This window comes from Chlorocebus sabaeus, chromosome 10 (genome assembly GCF_047675955.1).
Source record: "Chlorocebus sabaeus isolate Y175 chromosome 10, mChlSab1.0.hap1, whole genome shotgun sequence".
Taxonomy (NCBI): domain Eukaryota; kingdom Metazoa; phylum Chordata; class Mammalia; order Primates; family Cercopithecidae; genus Chlorocebus; species Chlorocebus sabaeus.
In genome coordinates, this window is record NC_132913.1 from 112970192 (window position 1) to 112994541 (window position 24350).

At 39.0% G+C, this 24350-nt stretch overlaps 1 protein-coding gene across 1 annotated transcript in view; it reads left to right on the forward strand.

Annotated features, from left to right (window-relative positions):
- Window positions 1-24350, forward strand: part of NYAP2 (neuronal tyrosine-phosphorylated phosphoinositide-3-kinase adaptor 2) — a 293051-nt gene that overhangs the window by 108755 nt on the left and 159946 nt on the right. Inside the window, 1 exon segment of the mRNA XM_007966466.3 lies at window positions 4567-4868. Coding sequence (XP_007964657.1) covers window positions 4567-4868 — 302 coding nt within the window.

Sequence of the window (24350 nt, forward strand, 5' to 3'; positions counted from 1 at the left end):
TGCCCGAATCTGGGAAGAAGTAACCAGGTGTAATACCTCATTGTGCTCATCCGTTGTCTAGGAGCTGCACATGGACAACATAGCCTCAACAAAAATGCTGCACCAGATTTGGAAGATGGCCGCTGACGGCTGTCAGCTGACTGCTGTCCTCAAAGAAGGTCCTCTCTCGAGGGATTTCTGCGTCACACACCTCCACAGCTGCCACAGTTCACTCCCTAGACTCAGCTGATGTCCTTCTCCTGCAGGCTTGGGGAACAGTTCTCTCCTGGCTCCCTTCTGGCTCTTCCTGAGGGGAAACATGGAAGGGTGCAGTTAGGGAGATAAACTATAGTCCTCATCACTGCAGTTTGTATGGGAGATACGACTGGTTCTCATCATCTCCCTCCTCCATCATTCATCCGAAATTCAGTGCACCTTCAGGAACCATTTCCACTTGTCTCAATGGCTTACTTGGTGGAGAGACTAATCTCTCTTTCATGAGAAGTTGGAGCCCCTGGTAACCATAACCTTTCTGGGCCAGGATTGCTGCATGTGACCTTTCAAAGTCACATTTGGGCAAGACAGTACCAAGAGGCACCCAAGTGGATTACCTTGGTTTCACACATACTTCTCTCTGCCCCATTGCATAAAAGCAGCCTTACCTCCTGCTGACCAGGATCAAGGATCTCTTCCACAATGGCAACGACTCTTCTGTTTTGTTTGTTTGTTTTAGAGCTAGGCTTCTGCTCTGTCGCCCAGGCTGGAGTGGTGCAGTGGTATGATCATAGCGCACTGCAGCCCTGAACTCCTGAGCTCAAGCAAACCTCCCACCTCAGTCTCCAGAGTGTCTGGGAAACAGGTACACACCACCATGATCAGCTTCTTCTTGCCTGTTACCCACTACACAAGGGGTGTTCAAATTGCCCAAGGGGCAGCTCTAAGTTGTTCAATGGGACCCTCGCTGTATCTTCTAAAAAGAATGTGCCCTCTTTGGGGACCTGGACCTTTTAACTCTGTGTAGAGTCCAGAGTTATAGGGATTGGAAACATAAAGTACTCAATGGATCATTGTTGTCTTGTCAGCTAACTTCATTCCTCATGGCAAGTGCTCTCTTAAGAGATCTCAGTTGCATACCATCACAGCTGCCAGGTATTTGATCTCCTACCTGTACAAGGAATATGCATCCCCATGTGTTGCCATATGACTTACAGTACTTTCTTATTGGAGGAGACTATGTCCCCCAGGCCACTGACCTCAAGCTTGACCATAAGACTGGTTTTAGTCAGTGGAGAGAGATGGGAAGATTATAAGCCACATCTGAGCAGAAGCCAGGAGAGACATTGCATAAGCTAGTTGGTGTTTTTCCCTCTCTGCCGGGAGAGAAAGTCCCAATGGGGCTACATCCTGGGATGAAGAAGGTACGTGAAACAGAGCCGCAGTTGATGTGCATTCATACAAGCAAGAAACAAACCTATGTCATTAAAAAACATTAGGGACTGGGGATTGTTTGTTACTGCAGGATAACCTAGTAAGATTTGGCTAATAGGTTGTATGCTTTCTCATTCGTGATATTTTGCCTAGTATTTGCCTCTTCCTGATTGCTTCTAATTGATGTATCTACTCATTAATGGCCCTAACTATTGTTAATATTTCTGAGGGTTCTGGATTAGCTACATCTGAAACATCTGGATATAGTTTCAAAAACACAAACTCATCTTCTACGCCTACAGAGATTCTGATTCAACAGGTATGATTCAATCATTGCCCTTCATATGGAGTCTGGGAATCTGTGTATTTAAAAAAAACTCCACAGGTTCCTAGCAAATTCAGAAACTACTTGTCATGTCACAATCTTCAATTTGCTTTGGACTAATAATCTTTTCGGGTCTCTTGAACGTAGATGTGCCATCACCTTTACTGTTTGTCCCTAGCCTTGACTTGAACAACGGTCTTTGCATCCAAATTAGTTTTTGTCCTATTTCTTCATCTTGCATTTACAGTCTGGCCAAACTAAACTTGCACTGACACCTGCTAGTGCATTGAATTTCTTTTGAAGGAAATGTTTGTGTGTGTGTGTGTGTGTGTGTGTAAAAGGCATATATGAACCAAAGCAAATAGAGTTAGATTAAGTTGTTGTGTGCTGTTAAAAAAGATAATTCTGAAATGAAGCAGCAGAGTAAATTATCAGTCTGGGAAAAGGTTCAGTCTCCATTTAGGTCAAAAGTAACTGAGAAATTGCTGATACAATTATTTTTAGTAACTCTCATAAATGCCCATCTGCATTAACACATGCATAAATTTCCCCAGGTGGCTGTGTTACCAGAAATGGGATGACTGGCTAAATAAATCCTTCAAGCACCTTTTGTGCAGTGATGCAACAGAAATGAACAAAAGACATTAGGATGAAAAATAATTGAAAGCAAAGTTAGATTACATCAAGTATATCATCTATGAGAAAGATCAAAGCCACATCATCACAAACTGAAGATAGACCTTCTTATACCAAGACTGCCCCTCACATCCACTACCCCATCCTTTCTCAAATTCTTCATTTTTCACAAACCACTCTGTTTGGATAAGCTTCTAATGTTCGTCTTAATTGCCATTCTTTAAAACACACACACACACACACACAGAGAGAGAGAGAGAGAGAGAGAGAGAGGGAGAGAGGGAGAGAGAGAGAGAGAGCATAAAAACACTGCACTGACTTAGGATACTTTCGGCTATGATGTGAACACTGCCCCTTAGCTGTCACTTGGACTCCATTCATGCTTCTGGATACTGTTGATTTTTAGTGCACTGAAATTCCAACCACTTTTATTGCAAAGATAGTACTCCGTGTTTAGTGTCTGAATATCATTAAAAATAGAAAAAAATACATATAAAATATTTTGGGTTGAGAGGCAAGTTATCATTGGTATTAAAAGCCAGAATCAAGAATCTAATGTTCTCATTAAATTCTTCCTGGCTATATCCCCAAAGGACATGTAATTGTCATAAGTCCCCAGTTGAAGAAGGGAAAGAAAATCTCATTTCTCATTATTGTTCCTAACAGAATGTTAAAATTACAACAAACATTGTAATGATATGAAAGATATAAAATTCCATCATATTATGAAGGCAGAGCTAGCCAAAATTAGTTTTAGTAAACGAAGATCTGAATAAACTTACATGTCTGGAAAGGTAGACTCAACAAGCTTCCAAACTTCATATACTCAGAAGTACTTCTTACCATTCAAACATATCTAAGAAAATCAGTCAAATATTTTGTAATGATGTTTTTAAAACGCTGTATTTACTCTTGGTGAATAACTTCATAGATAAAAAGAAACTAGAAAAATCTTCCTTTTAAAAGTTTACATTCACATTTGTGTCCCTTCTCTTCATAAAGGAGTCATTATTACTTAATAGCATAGACAGAGACCCGAGTCATTTCCTAAATAATTGCTTGAATTTCAAAATTAGAGGGGATTTCTTATATTTTAATATTTTTGTCCAAACTTTCCTATGTAAAACTTAAGAACCTTACATTTGGAAACTTTGCATACCCTGAGTATTTATGAAGTGCTTAGAATAATCTCAGGATCAAATGATATTTAAACTACACGTCTTTACTCAATGTTGCTGTTTTATTCTGTGTCTGATTTCTTAGTAGAACTGTTTCTAATGTAACTGAAGATTCTGGAGGACTGAGAGTGGTTGACAATACCTTCACCAATTTAAGCAAATATTTTCTCATCCCTCCCTCCTTTCTCCCTCCCTCTCTGCCTCTCTTCCTTTCTTCTTCCCTTCTTTTTCCTTCCTTCCTTCCTCTCTCTTCCTTCCTTTCTTTTTTCTTTTTTTCTTTTTCTCTTTCTCTTTTTCCCTCTTTCTCTTTTCTTTTTTCCCCTTCCTTCCTTCACTTTTTCACTTTCTCTCTTTCTCTTCCTTCCTTCATTTTCTTTCTCTTTCTCTCTTTCTTTCTTTTTTTCTCCTTCCTTCCTTCCTTCCTTCCTTCCTTCCTTCCTTCCTTCCTTCCTTCCTTCCTTCCTTCCTTCCTTCCTCTCTCTCTCTCTCTCTCTCTCTCTCTCTCTTTCTTTCTTTCTTTCTTTCTTTCTTTCTTTCTTTCTTTCTTTCTTTCTTTCTTTCTTTCTTTCGTGTTTGGTAACAGAACATTTATTATTGTTGTTTGTTTCATTTTTTCCAATACATTAAGCAGATAAAAGCAGGAATGGTTTTGATGAAGTGGACAAGAGTCCCAAGTGCTGACCACTAGGACTGAGTCACATATCGAAAGGAATCTATGAGTCATTGTCATGGAATTTTTGTTTACGTTTTAAGCCACTGATAAGATTTACCTCAAAGTAAATATAAAGTGATTGAAGATAAGTGTTCTATGCCATATTTTTTCTTTCCTTTGGGGAAAACAACATTGAACACAAGAGTTAGAATGCTTTCATGCTACTTGAGTTTGTTTTAAAAGGCAGCCTTTCACCAGACTAAAATGAAGATTTGAAAGTTTCCGTATTAGAAATATGCTCACACATGTGATCTTGTATATCCTGGCTCCTTTTATCTTCATGGTTTTTGGTTTGCTTTCTTTTACAGCATAGGTGGAGAAGTAGGGCGAGGCCACGAAGGGAGTTACGTGGGCAAACATTTCCGCATGGGATTCATGACAATGCCTGCTCCTCAGGACAGACTCCCCCATCCTTGCTCCAGCGGCTTTTCTGTGAGATCACAGTCCCTGCACTCAGTTGGGGGTACAGACGATGACAGCAGCTGTGGCTCACGGAGGCAACCACCACCCAAGCCCAAGCGGGACCCCAGCACCAAGCTGAGCACCTCATCAGAGACGGTCAGCAGCACTGCAGCCAGTAAGAGCGGGAAACCCCCTGAGAGGACTGAAGGTAAAACACGCCATGCCCACGTCACCTAGAAATGTTTTTCAGATAGTATGTTCAGTCAGCATGCCCAGGAGCAAGTGCCTTCTTCACTGGGCCACATAATGCTGCCTCTCACCCTGAAGTCCCAGAAAAGAATTGAGGGGAAGGTTATTTATTAGTGTGTTGTCAAATTTCCAGAAGAATGTATTTATGATGGTTCAGAAAGGGAAGGCAATATGTGAGTTTTTTTCATCCTTTAAAGCTTCAAATTATTCAAAAATTATTTGGTCCAGAAATATGTCTAAAAGTTATATTTTCTTATACTATTTATATAATTAAAGGTATTACTATTTGATTATTAAGGGAATATTTTAATTCAGGTAAATATCAAGAAAAAGCTTATAATCTTATCTTTGAGAAATAATCATTTTAAACATTTTGGTGAATTTCTTTCCAATGAATATGAATTTATGTATTTACGTTGTGTGTGCATAATATAATCTTAAACTCTACTTATTATCTCCAGTTTTTACTCTTACCTGCCTGTGTTTTTTCTCAGCTATGAAACATACAAATCAAATATATCCCAGCCTCCTTGCTGGTCTATGAACATAAATTAGGTCACATTAACACCAGGTCTCACCAGCTCTTTAGGTCTTACTGAATTTAGTAGAGTCTCAGCTTCCCTGAGTTACTCCCAAGAATTCCTTGGTGGGAAAGTAGCCTTACTCCAGTGACTTGTGTCAAGTGTGCCTTGACACAAGCTATCTTGGTCAGTTGGGGCTGCTATAACATAACACCATAGCCTGGGTGTGGCATATAAGCAACAGCAATTTATTTCCCACAGTTCTGGAGGCTGGAAGACTGAGAGCTCTGTTGCGGCCCTCTTCCTGGTTGCAGACTGCCAACTTCTCCTTGTATCCTCAAAGGGCAGAAAGGCCTCATTGGCCTCTTCATAGGAGGACACTAATCCCATTCATGAAAGCACTGCTCTCCTTCCCTTTCTATCTCCACATACAATCATTATGGGATTAAGGTTTCAACATTCTAATTTGGGGAGCACAAACATTCAGCTCGTTGCATAGGCACATTCAGATCTTTACATAGCAAATGTGGAAAACACTTCAAGGTTCCCAGTGCTGCCAGTGACAGTTTGAGAGAGGAGTTCCACTGGGTCCCATAGCTTCTCTTCTGCCCCACTCTCCTTTCTCCACAGCAAGCTTCTCTGAGCCCCTAGGGTACCAAGTGTTAAATTTGCCTCAGAGAGCCACATGGTCCTTTCTTCAACTAGGCAGTGTTCATTGTCACGTGGGCTCCCTAGGCCCTCATGAAAGCCCCTTGACCTTCTGGCCTAATCTTTCCACAGATTCTCATAGGCAGTCCATGAGATCAGATGCCCATGAGGTACGTGCTGTCTCTGCCATCATCCTTGTCTCTCCTTTCTCTCTCATTGGTGCCCAGGTGCCTTTAGCCAAAAACAACCAATATCTTCAGTGCATATTGAATAATACCAATAAATGCCTGGAGATGGAGTCAGTCCATAAATTCTACAAAAAAAATCTCCTGTGGCTTCAGTTTTTCCTACTATACATATACAAAAAATGCTTTGCATGTAAGTATATGTGGTTAAGACACACATGTGAATAACATGTATGTGTTTGCATATTTGCAAAATTGACATCATAGTGCATAGAGTCTTGTGTTTTGTGTTTTCACTTCTTCGATTGTAACCGATTTCCATGGTGTGCAACTTGTCAAGAAACAACTTTAACAGAGAGGAATGTACAGTCAAGTAATTTATTTAATCATTATCTTGTTGAAGAATACTCAGATTGATTCTGTTTTGCAGCTACAATGAATAGTGCTACAATGAACATTTGTGTGTGTGTGTGTGTGTGTGTATAACTGTTATTCCTCTGCCCTCTTAGAGTATTAGACATTTGATTCTTTTTCTCATGATTCAGAGTTATCAGTAAGTCCTTCAGCTTGTAACACATTGATGCTTTTAAACACAATGTATTAATAGGTGTTTCCTTAGCTCAGTAGTACCCTAAAAGGCCCCAGAGGCCTACCTTTTGTCAATTTTAAATGTTGTTCATAGGTTTCCTTGATACATGGTGCTTTTCATTTCTCTTTATTTTCTGTGATTCTCTGTGCAGAAGTCACCACTCTCCTACTTCTACTGCCAGAAAACTACATAATAAATTATGTTAGATTGTTTTCAAAAGAAAATTACTGACGTAAGAAAGTGATCTCTGAAAGATGGGGTCCTGAATGCAGTCAGGAATAACTCAAGTATAAAGGGGAATAAAAGATCCACCCAAAAACAGAAGAGAGATGAGAAGGACAAAGGTAGCCAGTAAGGGATGTGTTATCAATGTCATGTTGGCAGGAACATTTCTGGAAAGAGTGTAAAATACACACCTCAGAAAAGCCCCCCTTTGGGGAGGGGGAGCTGGGCTACCTAGAATGAAAGTATGGAGAAAATCATGACTACTGCCCCACAGAAGAAAAATTTGAGCAGCAATTCACTTGTCTTAAAAATAGAAGGGATTCCCATTCATTCGGGATATTTCATAGCTAGTTCCTGGGGCAGACAGTCTCATAATTCTCTCTCAGATGTCTTCACCATTCAAGGATAGTGGGCTCCCAATGCCTTCTTGTCAAGCAGAAGGCAGCAGCTCAACAAGCTTTATTTCTTCTGAAGACAAAATAGCAGATGCGGTTAAATTGCAGCAGCAAAGACTTGTTAGACTTGGAAAAAATACTTGATAGGTAGTGAGCTCATTAAACACCAACTCCAAATCCAGCATTTCTCCTCAAAAAGGAGCTCTGAGGATGTTCAGTGGGCTATATAAGTTATCGGGACCCCGTGCAGAAATGGTAGACTTCCACAGAGAACTGATTCTTCATGGGAATTTTACTTTCTCTTCAGAACACTTAATAAAATGGCAATTGCAAAAGTAGATATATGCAAATCTCTTCTACCAATTTATGACCTCAATAATAGCATAGAAACAGGGCTCAATTCAGGGATGGGGAAAAAATCTTGAGTCCAAATGCATGTGTATATATGTATATACTCAGAGCCAAAATTATTAATATATAAATATGTAGATTGTTCTTTTATGAACTCAGTTCTGTATAATTGTGCTATAACTGGAGTTCATTATAGAACATATGTTTTCTTTATAATTTTTCTAGCTATCAACAGTATAACAAAGATAAAAAATGACTTTTATAAATCTTAGCCTGTCTTTTCTTTTTACATTAAATGCCAGCAAAATCAAAATATTGATTCAGTGCCATTAGAATGATTGCCATGGTAACCAACTTCTATTTAAGTAAGGGATTATGACTTCCCTGTGGATAAAAGTAAAAAGAACTGGACTCTACAGAATGGCTTTTCAGAGCAGAAAAAAAAACAAAACTGATGAGCACAAACAAACAAACAAAAAATCACATACCAAAAAAGTATAATTTAGTGTTTAAAAATTGTAACTCTGTTACATTAAAAATATATATTTACTGTTCTATTTTCAGATTATCTACAACAGTAACACCTTTAAAAATTTATATACTGGTGAGCATAAACTGACAATCAGTATATTATAAATATTTTAATTACTCCTTTTTATTGCCTCAGTGTGGTTCCTGCTTATTTTGGGGAAAGATTAGATGATATAAAGGGGGTTAAGCAGAAAGAGTGAGAGACCTTATGAGCTGTGTCTCACGTGTGATCCAACAAAAGGAGGGTGTGTGCACCCTCACATTGGTCATCCCCATTCCTCAGGTAAACACATAGCCATTCCTTGATAATGTCATTGTTAGAAATGCCATCTAGTTTGGGCAAAAGAGACGGTACTTAGGACCAACAGGCAAACGTTGACTTTAGGCAAGTGATCCAATGGGACTAGTCTTTACCTTTAAAGTGATTGTGAATAATGGAAAAATTGATCAGATCCTGCACCCCTCACAACCTAGTGAACTAATGCCAATGATTGTGCATGGTACAAAGAAGGTGGCGTACAAATATAGCTGAATACTGTTGAACCACCACTTCTAATAGGCCCGAATAACATGAAATTTTGGTCTGGTATAGCACATATATTAAAAACAAAGAGGAAAAGAAAAGATATGCACATCCACTTCACATGTTAGAGCCTTAAAAATTTTACACATGGCTATTGTCAAAATATGAAAGATAAGCACTAGAGAGGATGTGGGGAAAAGACAGCCCTTATACACTATTGATAGACAAAGAAAACCATTAAGGAATAGTGAATAGAGCAAAAATTTAACATAAGACTACCATATGATCCAGCAGTCCCACTATTGGGTACATTTCCAAAGGAAACCAGTATGTTGAAGGGACATCTTTATTCTCATGTTTATTGCACAAATCTTCACAACAGCCAAGATATGGAATCAACCTCAGTGCCCATTAACAGATAAATAGATAAAGAAAATGTCATTTATACACACACACACACACACACACACACATATACACACATACATACAATAGAATACTATTCAGCCATAAAAAGGAATAAAATTCTGACATTTTTGGCAACATGGATGGGCCTGGAAGACATTATGTAAAATGAAATTAGCTAAGCATGGAAAGATAGATATCACTTGATCTTACATGTAAAGGTAAAAAAGTTAATCCTGTAGAAGTAAACAGTAGCCTGGTGATCACCAGGAGCTAAGGCAGGAGTGGGTGAAAATATTGGTCAAAGGATACAGAATTTCAGTTAGAAGGAGTAAATTCAAAACATCTATTGTACATCATGGTGACTATAGTTAATAACAACATATTATATTGAGCATCCTTAAGAGATTTTGAGTTCTCATCACAAAAAAAAACGGTATGTGAGCATATATATCTATATATAAGCATATATTATATATATATAAACTAGCTCAATTTAGCCATTCTACAATGTATACATAATTCAAAATAACATATTATACATGGCAAATATATACAATTTTTGTCAATTAAAAATAATAGTCCAGGCATGGTGGCTTACATCTATAATCCCAGCACTTTGGGAGGCCTAGACAAGTGAATTATTTGAGGTCAGGAGTTTAAGACCAGCCTGGCCAACATGGTGAAACCCCATCTGTCTAAAAATACAAAAACTAGCCAGGCATGGGGGCGGGAGCCTGTAATCCCAGTTACTCAGAAAGCTGAGGCAGGAGAATTGCTTGAACCCAGGAGGTGGAGATTGCAGTGAGCTGAGATTGTGCTACTGCAGTCAAGTCTGGGCGACAGAGTGAGACTCTGTATCAAAAATAAATAAAATGAAAACAAACAGGGAAAAGAAGCAAAACAAATTGCACAAAGGCCCAAATAAACAGAAAAATATTCCTCATGTGTAATAATCTTTTAACAATATTATGGCATTAAGAAATATTCCTCAGGCAAAATAACCTTTTAATAATATTGTGACATTAGTATTCCCAAGGCATAATCTTTTAATAATATGGTACTAACATAGTATTTAGTATAAATAATATTTTATTAACCTCTAATTATCTCTACATTTTCAAGTCTTTATAAGAAGCAGCTAAGTATCCCTACCTTCCATTTGTTATGAACTCTTCCTCAAGTTATTTTCAAACTTCTTTATTATATAATTTCATGACTGTGTCTTTACAAAGCAATCAAATACTTTTGAATTGGGAGAGTTCTCCTGATTTCTGGTTTTGTTTTAGACAAGTTTAGTAGAGTCATGTCTTTGGAAGCAAAAATTGGGATACCTGCTACAATATTTGCAGTCATGGCTGTTGTTACAATCTTGGAATGGGTGGTTGAACCAGAACCAAGTGAAGTTGAAGTTTGTTATAAGTCACTGCCTTAAAAATAGACACAAAAATCTCTTTTTAAGAATTACCAGAAAAAGTAATTTAGAGCCTTTAATAATGTTGTTTCTCATGCCTCCATTTATTCAGAAAATACTTTGAGTGTCTACCCTGTTCTGCTGGAATCCAGCGCCAGCAACAAAGAGAACACAAATGTTCCCTTCTCTCATGTTGCTTATAAACAGTTTTGATTCTATTTCCCCAGCATAGTCTGTCTTACTCTATCCAGGTCACAGCCAGCAGTGAGTTAAAGGAACAATTTCTAGAAACCAGAAAATCTGGCATGACAACCATGTGCCTTTCTTTCGTATAATCAGGTGTTTATCTGGAGAAGAAATAGTTTAACACATTTTAATAGTGTGTTTTTTCCTATAAAGAATATCTGTTGATTATGGCTGTTTGGTGTTGACCAACTTAAAGAAGCCAGAATTTGATTTTCCTCCAATGTAAAATTTTAGAAACAACCCGGAGACAGTTGAAGAAAAAGGAGTGGAAGCAAGTTGAGTGCGTTTATCTTGGAGAACTTACAGGTTTCCCAGATTAGAATCCTAGTTTGAGGACTTAAGTCAGCACCAGTCAGGGCCAGCCACATATTTGATTTTGCTTTCTCAGTTCCTAGTGCAGATCTGTGACTCTTTTAAGTGGCCATAACATTTTTAAGAAGACTATTCCTGGAAGTCCTCACAAGAGCAGTCAGGTAAGAAATACATAAATAAATAAGGCATCCAAATTGGAAAAGAGGAAGTCAAATTATCCCTGTTTACTGATGATTTGATCTTGTATCTAGAAAAACCTAAAGCTACCACAAAAAAACCTCCCTATATTTGATAAATGAATTCAGTAAAGTTCCAGGATATGAAATTAACATTCAGAAATCAATAGAATTTTATATACCTATAATAATCTAGCTGAGGACCAATTCAAAAAGTTAATCCCATTTATAAAGCTATAAAAATAGGAATATATTTCACCAAGGTAGTGAAACATCTCTATAAGGGCGACTACAAAATACTGATGAAAGAAATCATAGATGACACAAACAGAAAAACACCCATGCTTATGGACTGGAAGAATCAGAATAATTAAAATGGCCATATTATCCAAAGCAATCCAGAGATTTGACACAATCTCTATCCAATTATCAATGTCATTTTTCACATAATGAGTAAAACCAATCCTAACATTCACATGAAACCAAAAAAAGAAAAAAAAAGGAAAAGAAAAAGGAAAAAAGGCCTGAATAGCCAAAGCAGTCCTTAAAAGGAACAAAACAGGGGGGATCACATTATCTGACTTTACTACTATAAATTATACTACAACCAAAACAGCATGGTACTGATATAAAAATAGACATATAGGTCAATGGAACAAAATAGAGAACCCAGAAATAAAGCCACCTACCTATAACCAACAGATCTTTGACAAAGTTAACAAAAATGTGCACCGAGGATAGAACACTCTATTTAATGCTGCTGGGAAAATTGGATAGCCACATGCAAAAGAATAAAGCTTGTATTAGTCAGCATTCTCTAGAGGGACAGGACTGATAGGATAGATGTATATTTGATGGGGAGTTTTTAAGAAATATTGGCTCACACGATCACAAGGTGAAGTCCCACAATAGGCCATCCACAAGCTGAGGATCAAGGAAGCCAGTTTGAGTTCCAAAACCTCAAAAGTAGGAAAGCCAAAAGTGCAGCCTTCAGTCTGTGGCTGAAGGCCCTGGCAAACCACTGGTGTAAGTGAAAGAGTCTAAAAGTGGAAGAACTTAGGGTCTGATGTTCAAGAGCAGAAAGCATCTAACATGGGAGAAAGATGAAGGTTGGAAGATGCAGCAAGTCAAGTTCTTCCACATTCTTCTACCTGCTTTTATTCTAGCCACACTGGCAGCTGATTAGATGGTGCCTACCAAGATTGAGGGTGGGTCTGCCTTTCCCAGTCCACTGACTCAGATGTTAATCTCTTTTGGCAACAACCTCACAGACACACCCAGGAATAATGTTTTGCATCCTTCAGTCCAATCGAATTGACACTCAGTATTAACCACCACAAAGCTGGATCCATACCTCTCAGCCCAAGATGGATTAAAGATCTAAATAAAGACCTGAAGCTATACAAGTCCTAGGAGAAAATTTAGCAAAAATGCCTCTGGACATTGGCCTAGGCAAAGAATTTGACCATGTCCTCAAAAGCAAACCCAACGAAAACAAAAATAGACAAATGGGACTTAAACTCAAAAGCTTTTACACAGCAAAAGAAACAATTAACAGAGTAAACAAAGTGTAGAAAAAAATATTTGCAAGCTATGCATCTGAAAAAGGCCTAATATCCATAATCTGTAAGAAACTCGAACAACTCTAGGAAAAAATAAGTAACCCCACACAAGGTAGGCAAAGGACATATATAAATACTTTTCAAGAGAAAACATACAAGCAGCCAATAAACATATGAAAAAATGCTCAACATTACCAATCATCACAGAAATCCAAGTTGAAACCACAGTATGATATCATCTTATGCTAGTCAGAATGACTATTATTAAAAAGTTAAACAACGGATGTTGGCAAAGATGCAAAGAAAAGGGAACATTATACACTGTCAGTTGGAATATGTATTAGTACCACCTTTATGGAAAACAGTATAGGCATTTCTCAACGAAGTAAAACTAGAACTACTGTTTGATGCTGCAATCTCACTACTGGGTATACACCGAAAAGGAAAGAAACCATTTCATCAATGTTTTATTTTGTTTTAATCCGTTAAATTTGTGGTAGTTCATTACATGCTTGTATGTTTATTGCAGCACTATTCACAATAGCAAAGATATGGAATCAACCTAAGTGTCCATTGATGGAGGATTGAATAAAGAAAATGTGGCATACATATACAAATGGATCATAGAATACTACACAGTCATAAAAATGAATGAAATGTCTTTTCCAGCAACGTAGATGGAACTGGAAGTCATGCTAAGTGAAATAACTCAAATAGGAAGTCAAATACCTCATGTTCTCACTTATAATTGAGAGCTAAACAATGGCTGCACGCGGACAAACAGAGTAGAATAATAGACAACATTGGAGACTCCAAGAGGTAGAAGGATGGATGGGGGTGAGAGCTGAAAAATCATCTAGTGGATACAATGCACTATTTGAATGATGGCCACAATAAAAGCCCAGCACACAGATTTTGGTTTCATATCAGTGCTGCAGATATTAGCATTCTTTCTCTCCCTCAGCCTCAGTTTTCTATAAGATGGAAATAACAATACTGACCATATGTGGTAGGCAAAATTCTAAGACTGTATTCGAGATTCCCCCACTCCCTGCTGTACTACTCCTGTATCATCCTTGGACCTGAGGTACCTTTGCTGGCTTGAAGATAGAGGGGCCATGTGGTAAGGCACATGGGCAGCCTCTGAGAGTTGAGAGCAGCACCATGGCTGCAAGTCAGCAAGAAAGCTGGGACCTGGTTGTATAACTGCAAGGAACTGAATTCTGCCAACAGTGAGTGAGCCTGAAAGTAGATTTTTTTCCTGGAACCTCCAAACGAAGATTCAGCCTGGCTGCTACCTTGATTTGAGCTTATGGGACCCTGAGAAGACAATGTAGCCTTTTGGCTTCTGGCTGTGCCCAGACATTGGATCTACAGAACTGTGAGCTAGTAAAGGTATTGATTTTTAAGCTACTAAAATTGTGATCACTTGTTAAGCAGCAATCAAAAAATAATCCATCTTCCGAAGTTGCTAGGCAGAGAAAAGCAAGTTAGCAAAGCACCTGGCTTAGTGTCTGACAAATAGCAGATGCTTGATAACTTTACTTCCTTTCCCCTGTCATTGCCAGGCTGTATTCTTAGGTAGGGGAGGGTGGTTAAGAGAACAGCAGTGACTTCCCAAATGTCCCTGGCCAGACTTTGAAAATAAATGAGATGATAGAGGCTCAGCAAATACTGTCATATGTAGCCCTTTGAATAGCTGCGTGGCTTTTTCTGAATTTATTTGGCTCTTCTGAAAGAGTCTTTCCTTTTTCAGCAACACTTTTTGTTCCTTCAAAAGCCTCAGCAATGGCTTTTCTGGTGGCTTTTTGACAGGCTTGTGTATGTGGCTGCAACTTGCCTGGTTAGTGCCTTTGTTTGCATAGCAAGTGGCACTTGTACTCATAGTGTGCCCCCGAGAAGTGCTCAAAACTCTGTTTAGCACTATACTAATGGAGCACAAAGAAGGTGGAAAGCAAACTCAAAATCTCCATTGTTTTGGCATTGGATAGTGTTCTAATGTATATTCTTGTTTTATGAGGAAAGGATGTAGGAGATTATCACTGAAGGCCCACATTCCTGGATTTCTCTTCCCAGGTTGGCAGAATCAGATGCTGCTAGGCTTCCTAGTGTAAGACCCATCTGTCAAACCAGGCACTGCTCAGATGGAGATGGAGTTCCACTTCTACCATGTGTAATCTCTTTCTAAACGTACCCCGAGGCTCATGAATGAAACAGTTTGCAAGTCAAGTCATCATGCAATGCATCTTTCTCTCAGCTCTTGCCATGGTTATTGTCCAGTCCAAAGAATACCCTGCCTCTTTAATAGTCTCACCCAACACCCTCCTATTAAGTTCAGCATTGGCCTAGTTTGTTCAGTGTCTTAGATTCACAATATGACTCATTACCCATGTTGTTGGCACAGATGGAGCCTTCCATGAGAAACCGACAAGTCCAATGTACCTGTGTGTCTATTGTAATCAGGCATTGATTTAGAGGTATGTTTTATTGCTGTGTAATGAACTACCACAAATTTAATGGATTAAAACAACATACGTCTATTAGCTCACAGTTTCCTTGGGTTAAGAGTCAGCTCAGGATTTTCCAAGGCTTCAATCTAGGGTGTCAGCTGAAGCTGGAGTCTCATCTGTGGCTCAGGGTTCCTTCTCAAGTTTACATAGTTGTTGGCAAAACTTCCTTTTATTATTTATTTATTTATGCTGTTGTAGAACATGCAGTAGCTTGCTTCTTCGAGAACAGAAGAGTTTCTTGGATGTTGATTCCGTCCTTTCAGGGAAAGCCTGGACCCTCTTTTAAAGAGTTCACCTGATTAGCACAGGCCCACCCAGAACTATCTATTTATTATTATAATTCTGTGACAGGGTCTCTCTTCTCTGTTGCCCAGGTTGGGGCACAGTGGCATGATCATAGCTTATTGCAGCCTCAAACTCCTGGACTCAAGCAATCATCCCGCCTCAACCTCCCAAGTAGCTTGGACTACAGGTATATGCCACCATGCTCAGTTAATTTTTCTATTTTTTTGTAGAAACAAGGTCTTGTTAAGTTGCCTGGGCTCATCTCGAACTCCTGACCTCAAATGATCCTCCTGTCTCAGCCTTCCAAAATGTTGGAATTACAGGTGTGAGCCACTACACTGGGCCTAATCTCCTTCCTTATTAACTCAGAGTCAACCTAGTAAAAGCAATAATTATAACTGGAAAATCTCTTTACCTTCTTCCATAATCCCTAACTTAATCAAGGGAATGAAATACCATCATCATATTCACAGTCCTGCTTCTGCACTCATTGAGAGAGAATGATACAGGGTATAAACTTCAGAGGGCAGGAATCTGGTGTCCAACCTAGAGTTCTGAGTTCTCAGGGTGATACTAAGGAGAACAGGCATATATTGCTTTCCTAAAAACCATCCAACTACCTGGTTGAATGTTTCAAAAGTCAACTCATGGAAAGTTAATGAAAACTGCAAAAGGTAAACTAAAATTCCATGGGATAATAGAAATATCACATACAATCTAAATACTTGGCAAATAAATAGGGCAAAATATAATTCCCTTCCCTATTTTTCTCTTTGTCTTTCCTTTGCTCCACATAATGGAAATCATCCCTCCACAAAGTGCTTGGATTATTTTATTGGTTGGAAAAATCTCATTTCCTTTGGCTTCACATGTAAGAAAATACACTCTTTAGTCCAGCAGTCCTCAGGCCAAAGAACTTCTAGAACATAAAGTTCCAAGTAAAATACTGACACTAAAATGATACTAACATTAAAATTAGAGTGTGCATAAAAATCAGTCTGAATGATCCTCACTGCTGAGTTTCCTAATTGGGGAGCTCTATTGTTGACCCAGCATGGGAACTGGTCCCCTAAATCTCTAGATAGTTGTGGAACAGATAATGCACAGTGTTCCTGATACAGCAAACCCACTTCCCAGTGCTTTCACCTGTGATTCTCCAGAACCCCTGGATTGTAGGGATTGGTGATGTTAATTTATGCTGTGTACCTTTCTGATCTCTGTCTGTTCTGTAGCATTTTGGTGACAAATACGAGACTCGATGTTCCCAAGTTATAAATTCCTTAATTGCAACAACTGCATCAATTTCCAGTAATGGGTGAATGGACATCAAAAAGCATGTCTGCAGATGAAGTGGAGAAAGGGCAGAACACTAAATGTAACCCTCATTGCTACTTTCCTCTTAGTCTCTGTTTTTGTCTGGCCTCAAAACTATATGAAGATTAATCTCTTCTTTGCATTTATATGAAAGCATTAGAAAGTATTGTCCTAAATTACTGAATTAATAATTACTAGGATTTTGTAAACAAAATGACAGAAAGGAGTTCATAACCTGCCTTTATTAAATGACTTCCACCTCTTTATCTCTTTTCTCTTCACCTTTCCTTCATGTTTCTAGACTTCAATATGTCCCCTAAGACCTAAAGAAAATGGATGTCACCATCCTTAGAAGGCACCTCAGAGCTGCCTATCTTTTGTTTGTTTGTTTGTTTTATGTTTTTTGGTTTGTTTGTTTGTTTTTGAGATGGAGTCTCTGTCGCCCAGGCTGGAGTGCAGTGGTGTGATCTTGGTTCATCACTGCAGCCTCTGCCTCCCAGGCTGAAGCCATTCTCTGCCTCAGCCTCCCGAGTAGCTGCCATTACAGGTGTGAACCACCACATCCAGCTAATTTTTGTATTTTTAGTAGAGACAGGGTTTTGCCATGTTGGACAGGGTAGTCTCAAACTCCTGGCCTCAAGTGATCCACCCACCTCGGCCTCCCAAAGTGCTGGGAAGACAGGCATGAACCACCGTGCCTGGCCCCTGCCTATACTTATATCAGCATGTTCCTTGAGAGATAACTCGGCTTCATTCTCATCCTTCCAACTCAGTGTTTTTATTTTATTTTTATTATTATTTTGAGACGGAGTCTCTCTCTGTCACCCAGGGTAGGGTACAGTGGCACTATCTCGGCACATTGCAACCTCTGCCTCCCAGGTTCAAGCAATTCTCCTGCTTCAGCCTCCTGAGTAGCTAAGACTACAGGTGCCTGCCACCACATCTGGCTAATTTTTTGTATTTTTAGTAGAGACGGGGTTTCACCATGTTGGCCAGGACGGTCTCGAGCTCCTGACCTCGTGATCCACCCACTTTGGCCTCCCAAAGTGTTGGGATTGCAGGCGTAAGCCACCACGCCCGGCCTCAGTCAGTATTTTTTTAGAGCGTATATCTGACAAAAACATTTTTACCATTTGATAACATAAAACGTTTGGTACTGTACAAAACTATAAAATGATTTTCTTTCAATTTTAAGAAAGTGACTTCTTCTTGTTTATGCTGCTACTCCCCATCTCATAGATTTAATAGTAATGGGAAGAAATCTTTCTAGTGGGTGAATGTATCCCAGAGCAGTCTGACAATGAAATTAACTCATTTGAGATTGCATCTTTGAGCAGGTTGCTCCTTCAGGCCGCTGTCCTGCCTCCCTCCCTCCCTGCTCAGCTGGCTGCTGAAGGACCTCCTGCACGTGCTTGCTCTGCGGCCTCCACCCTCATCCAAAATCCACTGCTCTCTGATGCCCTAGCCATGACACTAAATTGAATCTTGGTTCTCTTCTCAATGGTGTCCTTTTATCCCCATCCTTTGGTATGTCTCTTCAGCATTTTAGACTATGAACTTCTATACTTCCTAAATCCCATGCTCCTTGACTTTTTATGCCTGACCCTCTACTAATTTTCTTCTTCTTACTACTCTATTCATCTCATTGAGGGTGTCTGTTGTTTTGCCTGATTCTTAAATGATGTCTCTGAACTCTCACTGGCTCTCCTAGCTTCTCACTCTAATCTTTGTTGAATAAGTAAGTCATGAATTCCACATTATCTCCAGATGTCTGAATCTTTACACCTACATCTATCTGTAGATATCACAAAGAGCCTTCAAACTTGTCATATCCACACTGACCCAGGCGTTTCCTCCATGTTTTATCTTGATGCTCAAGTTAGACATGCAAGAGCCTAATTGGATTGCGCTCCTTCACTTGCCCTGACCTCTCTTCAATGATCAAGTCCAGTCAATTCTGCTCCACTTATGTCAGTCTCTCCACCTGTTTGCACTTTTATGCTCTTATCTCATTTAGGCCATCATGTTTCCCACCTGGACAATTGCATGGGCACCTAATTGGTCATGTTTCCTGCAGCTTCACTTTCACAAATTCATCATTCCTACTACTTTCAGAGAGGATTTTCTCACATGTGTATCCAATTATAGCACCATTCTGCTCATTTCATCTGATCGTGTCACTATCCTGCTTATCATTTATCTGATAAAACTGAACTCATTAGCATGACCTTTTTCATCTGCTCCTGCCTACAGAGCCACACCTCCTGCCGACCATGCCTCTTACAGTCAACTCAGACTACCTAGTTTACTCCAAACAAACCATGCTTGTTCCTGCCTCTGTGCCCTTGCTTGTAAACCTTTCTTTCTGGAGTTTCTTTTCCAAGTTATTCTCTGCAACAAATTTCCACTCATCCTTCAAGGAACAGGGTCAACTACCTTCTCTGTAATAACTCAAGTAAGCATTTTTCTGTGATTGAACTATACTTTGTATACAATGTCATTATATCTGCTGATATATTTTATTGTAAATATCTGCCTATCTTTTTGGTACTCCGGTGAGACTCTACCTTAGAGACATGAACCTTGTCCTTTTGTCGCTGTACCTTTGATGCCTTCTGCAGAGGTGGGCTTAATAAGTAATGATGAATGGGAACGTTGTGAATCATGTATGTTTTCAGAAATAAGTCTTTCAGGAGACTAATTGCTATGTAGAGTTAATGCACTTTCATGCACCTTTAATGTAGAAAGAAGTTTCAATATTGGAGAGCTTAGAGAAAAGCACGGTGATTCATGATCCTCAGAGAGCAGGTGTGTTTTCTCTCTATCCATCATTCAGGCCCTGCTTTGTTTATAATACAGCAACCACTCTGAATGATGTGAAAGATGAGATTGCTTTGTGGGCTCTTTAGGTTTGTAAGAACCTTGCGTTTCTTCGGTTGTTTTGTATTTATGAATCTTGGTCGGTACACAAACTAATTATGGGTGGTCACAAAGAATACTGTTGACAGACTGTAATGTGTTGTTGGCACCATGTACCTTTTAGTTTATCCAAATAATATAAATCAAAGAATGTTCAGCTTGTGCCATTTACATAAGGTTAAAAAATAATGTTCTCAATTGAGATGCAACAGAGAGCTGAGATTTCTTTTCCTTAAATGAGTTTTGGATGTTAATTTTAATCTTTCTTATGCCTGTATATTTCCGGTTTCACTTAGCCATTTCTATCATATTCTTAGAGGACAGGTATATATTTCCAGATTCATTCCTTTCTTTTTTCCATTCTGTAGGGATCCAGCTTTTGAGCAGCTCTTCACCCTACCTTAGAGTGTGTAAAAGCCATTTTTTAAGGCAGAGTGACTGCCTGTGTGCATAAATCTTGCTTTAATTGACCTCAATGAAGCATAGACTTATTGCATAAAGAGTGCTTTGGTTTTATGGCTCTATATCTGCACTAACAGTTTCTATTATATGAATTGCTATCTATGATTTTTCTTGTTAAGTGGGAGGGCAGTGATTTAAGACCTGCTTTTTACAATTTATTTTTAGCTATTAATATGTATTAAATTAAGTTGTCTACAGGGAGTAGAACACAGGAACACATTGCCCTTTGGAAATCTCTGGTTTCTGACGACTTTGTCTAACCAGAATGGCTGAAAACTAAGAATAAGGAAGAACTTAGAGAAGCCAAACTCCTTCTTGCACTAAAACTTGTGAATTTTAGTTTATTTCTTTCTTTAATTTTTAAACTTATTTTTACTTAGTATAAATTTGATTTGGAGTCTCTAACCCTATAGCATATTAGAAACAATGTACAAGCAGGGGAAAAGAACCTGAAAGGACAGCTACCTGCTACTAGCCAAAGTTTAAAGAATGTATACATAGCACCACCCACTTACAAGGCCTTGATTATGATCTGCCCTGTGTTGTTTCCAGTGTTTGCAGTGATGCCCTTGAAGATGTCATTAGTCAACAGGTATTTACTGAGTGTCTTCTGTGCGCATGGCACTATATTATGCTAGGCAACAGAGAAATAAGAAAGATAGATTCTCTCCCTTAAAAGTCATGACAACCCAGTGTAGCCCACTGACATCAACAGTGAAGTGAAATCTGTGCTTTGGAAGGGAAGATACCAGGTATTTTGTGAGCATAGATCAAGGGCACCTACCCAAAACTAGAAGGGCCAAAGATGGCTTCTCAGAGGAAGTATCTTTAACTGTTGAAAATAAGGACATAATGTATTTTAGAAGTATTTCTTATAAAAAGGCTTAAAATGAAAAAGTATGTTGCTACTGAATAAAAATGCTCTTATGTCTCCAAAAATGTGGCTAACCAAACTGAGTAATGTCCTTGCAGTTCCAAATAACAAAAGTTCTACTCTCCATATATAATCATTATTTAAGGAGTCCTGTTGTTTATTTTATCTTCTATAGTCTTCCATCTCTATGTGATATAAGAGCTGGGCTATCTTTATAAGGAAACCAGCTGGGTGCGGTGGCTCATGCCTATAATCCAGCACTTTGGAAGGCTGAAGCGAGTGGATTGCTTGAGCTCAGGAGTTTGAAACTAGCCTGAGCAATATGGAAAGACCCCATCTCTACTAAAACTACAAAACAAATAGCTGGGCATGGTGGTGTGCACCTGTGGTCCCAGCTACTTCTGAGGCTGAGGAGGAAGGATCACTGGAGCCCGAGGGGTGGAGGTTGCAGTGAGCCAAGAATGCACCACTACGCTCCAGCCTGGGTGATGGAGCAAGACTCTGTCTCAAAAAAAAAAAAAAAAAAAAAAGTACATAGAGATGAAATCCAAATTAGAGATATTCACTTCCATATAGTAAAGAGACTCTGCTCCCATAAGTTAAATAGTAGCCAGAGAAATGAAAGATAGACCTCACTTGTTTCAGTATTTTGTAATTTTATTTTTTCCCTGACTATGTCTAGGTAACTTGGCTATGGTTATTTACATGCCATATTAACATTTGCTATCAGATAAAGGAAGCCAGAGCTATACAGATCTGTTTCTTAACTGGCAAGTTATCTTATGTTTCTAACCAAAATTTACATTTCAGTACCTGTGAAAATCTTTGTTTTAGTAATATGTGCAAACTGGCGTGACAGGGAATACAGGTAAATTAAATGTAAAATTAATTGGTACATTAAAAAGACAATTGAATAAGGATTTCTTGATTTGGTTAAAATGGCTAAATGAATTTGGAGATGTTGAGAAAACATTCCTATATGATGGTAGAGGGAAAGATTGCATCTTAAGGCCTGCGCATGCAGCAATAAGCAGCTTCTATAATTTACAGCCTAGGACAAGTGGGAGGACTAGCATTTCCCTCATTCCCCAAAGAATGTGGGAATACTAACCATAGCCACTGGAAACAAGTTGAATTCCCACAGTAGGGGCCAATGTAGGCATTCTTCAGAGACAGCTGCTTGCGATCTATATGATTGTTCTTTAACAAATATTTATTGAGCACCTACTATGGGCCAAGTATTCTACAAGTTGCAGATATATCCATGAGCAAAAGTGAAATAAGTATTTACCTTCAAGGTGTTTATATTCTATAGAAGTAAGCAGTTGATAAATCATAAACATAATCCATAAACTGGCTGGAATGTCGGAAGATAATCAGTGCAACAGAAGAAAGAAAAATCCAGAGCAAGGTAAAGAGATGCAGAAGGAAATTTTAAGTAGAGAGGACAGAAAAGACATCATCTTGATATCTGAGCTAGAATATTGTATCAGTCTAGGCCTGACAGGAGAGAGAAACCATATAGTAATTGGAACAGGAAAAGTTCACTGTAAAGAATCAATAATGATAACAGAGGATTGGAGTAACCGAATCAGCTGGTAAAAAGTAAAGCAAGCTGCAAATAATACAAGAATAGAAGATATAAGGAGCAGCCACTAACTCCCAGGGCTGAGTCAGAGTAGCCTCTGGCCCAGGGCTAAGATCCAGATCTTGCTGGGAGTGTGCAGTTGTGCGTCATCGGCGCCAGAGACACTGCTGTGGAACTGTGCAAGGCAGGACTTGCTGGAAATCCAGCCTCTGCAACTTGTCAGAGAATTACCCTCTAGGGTGCTGGGGAAAACTGTTCCCAGGAGTTTCTTACCAGAGATACTCCACTGCACTACATAATGTCCTGAGATCAACAGGCGGCTGACAGCTTTTGGGTGTCTTAGAAGTTAAATGCCAGGGAAGCTGCATGTTCTGTAGGAGCTGAGCATGGAGAAGCCACCTGTACTGCAGAAGCTTGGCCAGTGAGATACAGGAACACAGGAAGCAAAACTCTTTTCTCCTTCAATGTTTCTCCAGTATTTTCTATGGAGAAAACGAAACATTGGGCCAGCCAGCCCAGAAGAAAATGTTTAAAGAGCCTATTTCCTTTGTCACAAGCAGGAAAAGAAAGTGGATTTGGAAGTGAGATGCAATCAATTGATGGTTCACAAAGATAGTTAGGAGATGTGGGATGATGTATGTGGATATCTTGAAATAGAGTGTTACAAGTGGTAAAAACAGTGGCTACAGATCCCAAAGGCAGAAGAGTGCATAGCAAGGAGGTCAGTGTTGAGGGAACATTTTGGATCAAAAGGAAAAAAAACAGGAAATGAGATTGGAGAGGATAAAGAAGGAGAGACCCTGTAGCGTTCCTTATAGGCTCTCCTGTGGCTTTGAGATTTATTCCAAATGAACATTGTAGTGGTCTGAGTGGAAGAGTGGCATGAACTACTTGAAAACAACCCCTGTGGTCCCTATTGAGTATAGCTGTACAGGGTTCAGATGGAATCCAGGAGACCAGTCAGATGGCTACTGCAGGAATACAGGAGACACATGATGGTTGCTTAGGTGGAGGTAGGAGCAGTGGAACTGTTGGTAAATAGTGAAAAAAGTGCTACATTTCCTACTGAAGAAGCTACTCATAATCCTACCTCCATTCCTTCCTTACTGGAAAGGCAGATGTAGATATATCTAGAATATGTATGTCTTATCCATAACATTTTTTTCTGTGACAAAAAGATCCTAGACTCTATATAAACACTCATTAAATGTTTGCTGTTGATTACATTTACATGTTTTTCTTGCAAATCAAAAGATTCAAAACTGCCAATGAGTTTCAGTAAGAGATCTATAGATGCTTAAATTATAAACATAGCAGCCAGGGCTATTTCATCAAATAAATAATTGCAAAAGGTTGTATTTAACCTTCATATTTCTCAAATATAAATCTAGTTCAGAACTTATCTG